At 48.3% G+C, this 7,224-nt stretch overlaps 1 protein-coding gene across 6 annotated transcripts; it reads right to left on the minus strand.

Moving 5' to 3' along the window:
* Positions 1 to 47: 47 nt before the first annotated feature.
* LOC112965767 (mitochondrial glycine transporter-like) lies at positions 48 to 7,124 on the minus strand. Of its 6 annotated transcripts, none has more exons than XR_003253387.1 (4): positions 6,046 to 6,198; positions 4,240 to 4,408; positions 3,450 to 3,612; positions 48 to 877 (listed from the first exon to the last, which is right to left on the minus strand). XR_003253387.1 is itself a non-coding variant. In XM_026065102.1 (4 exons), exons 1-4 carry the CDS (start codon positions 6,921 to 6,923, stop codon positions 834 to 836), a joined length of 450 nt encoding a protein of 149 aa, XP_025920887.1. In that variant the 5' UTR covers positions 6,924 to 7,124; the 3' UTR covers positions 48 to 833. The 6 variants fall into 6 exon arrangements, 2 of the variants coding, with proteins under 2 accessions (XP_025920887.1, XP_025920886.1); XR_003253386.1 differs by having other exon boundaries at positions 3,450 to 3,617; positions 4,227 to 4,408; XR_003253385.1 differs by having other exon boundaries at positions 4,222 to 4,408.
* Positions 7,125 to 7,224: the final 100 nt, after the last annotated feature.

The raw sequence follows: 7,224 nt of genomic DNA on the forward strand, positions 1-7,224 counted from the left end.
GTGGGCCTTCGCTGGACTTGCTCCAGGTGCCCCGTGTCTCTCTTGCACTGGGGAGCCCAGCGCTGGACCCAGCACTCCAGGTGTGGCCTCACCAGCGCCGAGCAGAGGGGCAGGAGCACCTCCCCCAGCCTTCTGCCAACRCTCTGCCTAATGCAGCCCAGGACACCACTGGCCTGCTTTGCCACAGGGGCGTGTCACTGCCTCATGTCCAAGCTGTTGTCCACCAGGACGCCCCCAGGTCCTTCTCTGCAACGTCCTTCCTGCCCTCTCCAGTCGGGAGCCACCCACAGCCTTTGTGGACGGTGCATTCGGTGCCACCAGCCCAGCCCTTAGGTCCCACGTTCACCAGTGTCAGCCCCAGCACTGACCCTGGGGGACAGCACTAGTCACTGCCCGTCAGGTGGGCTTTGTGCCGCTGATCACAAGCCAGTGGCCCACCCACCTGGTCGCCCACGTCTGCTGTCCACACCTCACCTATCTGGCATTTGTCCTCCCTTCTCCCTTGGACACGTACCTTTCCTTTCAAAGGGGAGAGAGCGTTTCCTCTCATGGGTAGCAGCTGGTCACTCTTCGGTTCCCTTCCACTTCTTAAAAACTGTGGCAGCATCACAGCAGCTACATCTTTTTTTCCCTCCCGTTTCTCCAGCGCAAAATGGACACGTGAGGCATGGTGACAGAAATGATCAGACACAATTTCTGGTCCTCTGCTGAGATCAGATTGCCTGAGTAGCAGAGACGTGGTGGGCAAGAGACTGAAGAAGAGAATTTGTCTCCTGAGAGTGCTCAAAAACTGACTGTCCGAAGGTTGCTATTTCGATAGTTGGTGCTGAGATTCAAATTCCATCAGTCTTCACACACAACAGGCAGACAGAGGAAGCTGTGAAAAAGACAAGATTCTCCATTGCTATGTATTTTTCCATTTAGGCAAAGCAGATTTAGGTTGTACTAGCACAGCCTTTGTATATTATGCCCCAGGGAGAAAGAGAATACGCATTGCCCTGTATTAGCTCTGAACTCATCCAACAGTTCTGTTCTCTTGGCTAGCTTCCTTTGCTTTCTTAAGCGTCTTCCCCACCTCCTTCCTATTTTTTTGTTTTTGAAAGAAACACTGAAGAGATGACAGTTCATTCTGGCAACCACAATAGTTTTTTAATAGCAATATACAATACAATCTCAGATAAATATTTTATATAGACACATGAACATCCACATCACTCAAACCTAGATAATGTTCCAAAACTCCAATTGTGTTTAAACAGTGCAAGATAAAAAAAAAGTCCTCATGCACGGGAAGAATGCAAACAATTTCTAAAATGAAATGAAACTAAACTAAAAGAGCTTTTCCAAAGAAAAATCTAACAAAACCCAGTACACTTTAAGACATTCTGGCATGTCAGAACAGATTCTCTCGGTCTTCCTTTGTTACTTGACCAGGCAAGAGTATACGGTATAAAAGCTGCTGAAGTGTTCCCGCATTTCATGCTTCTGATGCAGAGATTACTTAATTTGAGATTTATCACCTGGCAGTCATTTTTAAGAATGTCAGTTTTTATCTGCACAAATTGCACACTGCTCTGCTCTGCCATTGCTACATCAGGAACTACAATATTTATGAAGTATCTTGCAGGACACCATCCACAGCCCCGGATTGCCACAGCTCAAGATGAGAAACAGATCCATTTCACACAACAGATTCAGAAAGCCCCAAACAAATTTGGGCTTCTAGTATAGTACRCTGGATTGATCCCATGCCTAGAGAAATAAAAGACTCAAAGCAACTCATGCAGTTGCCACCTTACTCTGCAGGTCAGTAATCCCGGACTTGGTTCTCCAGCTCTCTGAGCCTGTAGTGCTTGCCATGATAAACAGCAGTTTCCACTGCTGTTTCACACAGTATTTAACCCTTAGGAAGAACCTTAGGAATTGCACAGTGCTACTCACTAAAAGAGGAAGAGCAGTGAGTGGGGAAAGGTATGCCAGGATGACAAAGGACAGGGAAAGCCTCACTCAAACCCAACAAAGAGGAGACGAGAGAATAGCAATTTCAAGTCACTTTAGGAAAAGGACTTATTCTTGTTTTAGAGCTCATTCATATTTACAAAAATCACTTCAGTGTTTTTCAAAAACAGATTTATCAGTACTGAAGTAAAAAAAATCTGGTAGGACAAAGTGGACCAGAATCCACATGCAAACAAACAGACTCCTGTTTAGAGACTGAGTTCAACATGGAACCAAAGCAAAGCTGCCAAGCTCAGATTCAGATCTTTCATTTCAGCCTTTGCCAATTTTGATTTATAATTGAAGAAACCACCTTGCCAGGAGTCACCTCATCAGCAAGACAACCCAGCATCTGGAGAAACTGAACCCAGCTCTGATCTCCTGTCACCTTGTACCAGAGAGGCTGCGAATCCCTTTTGGGCCAGAGGAAAGAGACATGAATCTCTAGGACCCAACTGATCACACCTCACACAGCAAGGCAAAGGGCCAGCTTAAACATGACAAACTCCACATTCCCTGCAGTCTTGATTCTGATCTCTTTCAGGGCCCAGTCTGGCCAGTCCACAGGAAACTTTCTAGGATGTGCACTGATAGATCAGGCCTGGCCCAACTGGAATACATGTGYAAACCTGGGCCCACATTAAAGCAACAAGCACATTTAGGGTCTTTGCTTCCAGTTAAGGCCTGCATCTCAGGTTCTTGTTGTGAACATGGGGATGGTGGAAGGGCCTGGTTTTGAAAGAAGGCTTGGACCTGCGCTCAATTAACAGCATACACTAATATGCCCACATGGGTGAAGGAGAAATGCACCACAGTAGCTGTCCTTCCAAGGAAAGGTGAGTTTGGAGTACATCTTCACCCAGTTCCTTGGATACAGATCCGGACACTCATTTCCCTTTAGTGTCCAAAGGTCAAAGAATTGTTTTGTAGCTGGTTTCTCTCTAAAATTGTCATTTCCTGCCACATACTAAAGCAACCTTCTTTGCCTCAGCATGGTAATCACAGATGTGCCTACACTGATAAACCAGAGGGGTTGGCAGCAGCTGTAAGCTGGATGCAAACAGCTCCTACAAGCTTACACATTTAAAATGAAATAACCGAAGTGCTTTTCATCACTACCAGTGTAAGAGTTAAGGTGGAATGGACAGAACTGAAGTGAAGCCATACACCCATCCTGGAACATGAGGTAGGTTTGTCTGGAGATTTGCCTGCTACAATATGCCCACCTTTGTGCTCGTGCACTCTGCGCTTGCTCAGCAATTCCCCCATGACTCACCTCAGCTTCTGAAAATGTTTACACCAATTAGCCTGACTGCAAGAGCATTGTCTAGCACAGTCACATTTGTTCACCTGCTTCCAAGGACAAGAACTTTCTTAGCAAAGATGTGCTTCTAGCGAGGGGATGGGACTATGAGGCTGTGATCAAATATATTAGAAGAGTTTCACCTCACCTTGCAGAGGAAGGCAATGGCTTGGCTCATTCTGTGGTACTTTTGGTACAGACAACTGCATATGTGTTTTGATGACATCAGCAGGCTGCGTTGCCAGTAAAGCCATGATTCCTACAAAGATCCCACTGCCAAAATTCAGCAGGTGCATGAGTGCTGGATCCAACTGATCTGCCAGAAAGCAAAGGGAACTCACTCAGACACAGAGCAGTGCAGTAATACTCATGCTGCACAACACAGTGAAAAGCTACTGAATAACAGAATCCACAGCAGAGTTTGAAAGAAGTTAAAATCTAGGCAGGGCAGAGAAGACTTTTCAGGAGGAAAAGTGACTACAAGGTAAAGGTTAGAACTGTTAATAAGACTCACTGCCAAAGAACTGAATTTGACTGGAACTCAGAGAAGGAAAGGTTGTATGAGAGTCTTGTCCCAGCCAGTTCGACTAATTCTAACATCACAGAAACCCCATTTTAGTGGAAACTACCCAGCATACAAGACAACTAGCAGCAGACAGCACCGCTGAACACAACCTCTCTCTCAACTGTTCACTAACCTACCTTATGCATCAGACTGCTCCATGAAAGACAATTAATAACAGACCACTTCTGGTTGCTAGTTCTGGACTAACCCAGGGCTACAGTATTTCACAGGTAAAAGGCCAATGCCCCACCTAAAACCCTACAAGAGACTAATTTAACTACTGAGGTAGATGGCTGTAAGTACAGCAYGCAGACAGTTTACTGCAGGGCAAGAAGAACACTTTCTGTCACATCACCTTACGTTCAGCCTTTACCCTGAGGGGTGAGTTTTTTGGTTTGCGTGCAGAACATCAGGCAGAGTCCAGAGAAAGGAGCATCCCGCAGCAGCGTTGCAGTGAGTCTGCTGAACGTGCCACGATTCCCCTCTGTCTGATAGACAGTCTTCAGAGCTCCATATTCACTCCCATAGCCAAATCTTCCACTCTGCAAAGGTAGACAAGTCAGTCATCTATGTGCCAGACACAGGCCAACAAGTTCTGTACACACCCTGAGGCCACCGCGTCCAAACAGATGTTAGTACACACTCCATGTGATGGCCGAAACGGCAGTGCCCTAGGGCACAACTGAGTTCCAACCTACCTCAGCTTTTAAAACAATCCTTCAAGAAGATAAAGTAAGAAAAATGCTATAATTAGATGGGCATTGCATAAAACTGAAACTTAAAAATCTCAGGGTGAATTCTGTCCCATCTTATATTCCTTGCCTAAAAAACAGGGGTGTGGCATGACATTTTCTGTATAATGTGTGAACTAGAACGAAATCAGGACTACAGTCCCCACTCTCATTCAGTGCCAGGAACTTGCAGTTTTGCTACAACACATGGTGAACCTCCAACATGCCTTAGAACAAATTTTAACATATCTGCTTTTTCACTGCAACTTCTCCTGCTCCATGCACTTCCCCTGGAAAGTCCTTAGCACTGATTCCCATAGACGGCCGAGCTTGCTGCCTTCACAGCGGTTGACTGCACCTGGCAAATGGAAGCAGTTACATGCACATGAAAAGGTTGCATGGCAGTTGCACAGGATTTTTCAGACCACAGTTGACACCCAGTTAAACTGCCCRGCACCCAGTCCAGCAAACATGGCACTCTCAGATGACTATCAACAGATGCTGCAGCTACATCTTGGCAGAGCTCACCAGAGCTACCATCTTCACTCCTCTGGGGCAAAATACTGAATCTTCTCCATGCTATAAAAACAAACCTCCATTTCGGAAAGACTCTCAGCATCTGAATTACAATCCTGAACGCTACGCCCTGGCCAGGACACCAGGAAGAAGCCTCTGACGGTGCTCACACAACCCTTCCCCCCGATCTGTGCACAGAAGGCTGCAGAGGCTGCAGGCGGGTTTTCAGCAGGTTGAACAGCTGGACCAGGAGGCCGGAGCGAGTCCCCCTGATGCAACCATGCACAAAGGCCTTCAGGATTGGCATCTTACTATTTTCTAATGCTTACTTTTGAACCTCTTGTCACTAATTAGATCCATTGTGATTCTTCAACAATGTTCCCCAAAACATGTCACTGGAAGGGCAGCAAATATAGGAGAGATGACRTGGGCACTGTCCCGAGATGTCCTTCTCCCCAAGATGTCCTTCTTCCCACAGCATCTTGACAGTGGCCAAACCTGGGCTGTCTCAGCTCATGTCCTGCGCGTGGCACCTGATGGTAACCCCATGGCTGCTGGGCCATGAGGCACCACCTCACGTGCAAGCCCCTCGGTGGCCTGCGGCGCCCTTTGGGTTTGCAGCTAGAGGTGCCCGGTGCGCCCCTCCTAAAGGCACACGAGCCTGATACGCCCCCACTGAATCCGTTACAAGGCAAAAAAAGTACATCTAATGTGGCCTTGGTGGTAGAAAGAGGTGTCCCTGTGAAAACAGGCACGAGATTTGGAAAAGACACATTTCCAATAAAGCAAGGAGGTGCCTGGGTCAACACATGTGTCAAAGCCACCAAGCACCTGGCTGGTAGCCTGACACCAGGGACATCTCAGCCACCCCCTGGCAGGGCAAGCAGAGCACTGGGGTCTGCTGGGTCCACCAGGGCTTCCCACTCACTTACCGCATCAGCGCGGCCCCGGGGCATAGAGGATGATGGCGGGGGGTGAAACGGCCCCCTCCGGTCTCCCATCCACTTGCTGCTCCACGCGGAGCCCGCTTAACTTAGCAAGGGGAGCCCTGTGCCGAGCCGCACACAACCCCGGCGGATCTCCGCAGCCAGGGAGCGAGGCGGGGCCGAGTAACGCCCGCGGCGCTCGTTCCGCCGCTGGCCAATCCGAGCAGCCCGCCGCGAGCCAATCGGGGGGCAGAGCACGGCCGCGCAGGGCGCCTGCGCGCTCGGTTTAACCCGCCGCTTGCCGGGGGGAGGGGGGGGGATACGGCTGCGCGCGGCGGCCGGTCAGCGCCCGGGTCGGCGGGCGGGCGGCCCCCGGGTCTCGCCTGCCTTGGAGCCCTCTGCTGCTCAGCGATCTGAACTGTTACTGAATGTTTCTTTTTCCACAGATACCTGTGTTCTCTACTGACAGTGAATTTTTTTGTACCACCCTTGGCACATCAGTGCTCACTTTGAAAGCTGGCTCTCTTCAGTGGTGACTTCAAGACTGCAAGTTAATTAAATGAAAATAATAGGAAATATTTAAGTCACTCCCCTGAAAAGATCTCTTCTTTATTACATCATTTGCCAGCTAGTTCAACATCCAGCAACTGCAATGCTGCAATGCACAGTCCTAGTGAACTTTACAAAACACAGGCAGTTCAGAAGGGAAAATTTATAATGTATTGTTTTAATTCCTTCCTGTCTCTCCCCCTAAAGGTCTTGTTCTGGAGATAGTGGCATTCAAAACCACAAGCTTCTCTCCACCATTTTCTTACCATTAATGTTTCTAGTCTGTCTTCTAAATCTTGAGCGTGGAGCAGAGCAGGCCTGGTTTTCTGGATCATTTAAGCTAGACACTGAAATGAGATGATTCAGCTCTCAAGATTGGCTTTCTTTGCTGCCTCTTCAGATCCAGCCCTTTCTTATCTGTGAGGCAGGAGGAAGATGGGAGGACTACACAGCTGCTTAAATGATCTGCTTTTCTGAGAATCTCTTGCCAGCTTGCCATGCCCTGGCTGTGTCGTGGGAGGCGCTTAAAGACGTGTCACACTTCAGCTAAGGTGGGCTGTTCCTAGGAAGGAAAACGGGTACAGAAATAAGCACGTCCACAAACCACTTGTCTTTGTTTGTTCACTTTTCCAAATA

The sequence above is a fragment of the Apteryx rowi genome, unplaced genomic scaffold (genome assembly GCF_003343035.1).
Source record: "Apteryx rowi isolate R43461 unplaced genomic scaffold, aptRow1 scaffold_2238, whole genome shotgun sequence".
NCBI classification, from domain to species: domain Eukaryota; kingdom Metazoa; phylum Chordata; class Aves; order Apterygiformes; family Apterygidae; genus Apteryx; species Apteryx rowi.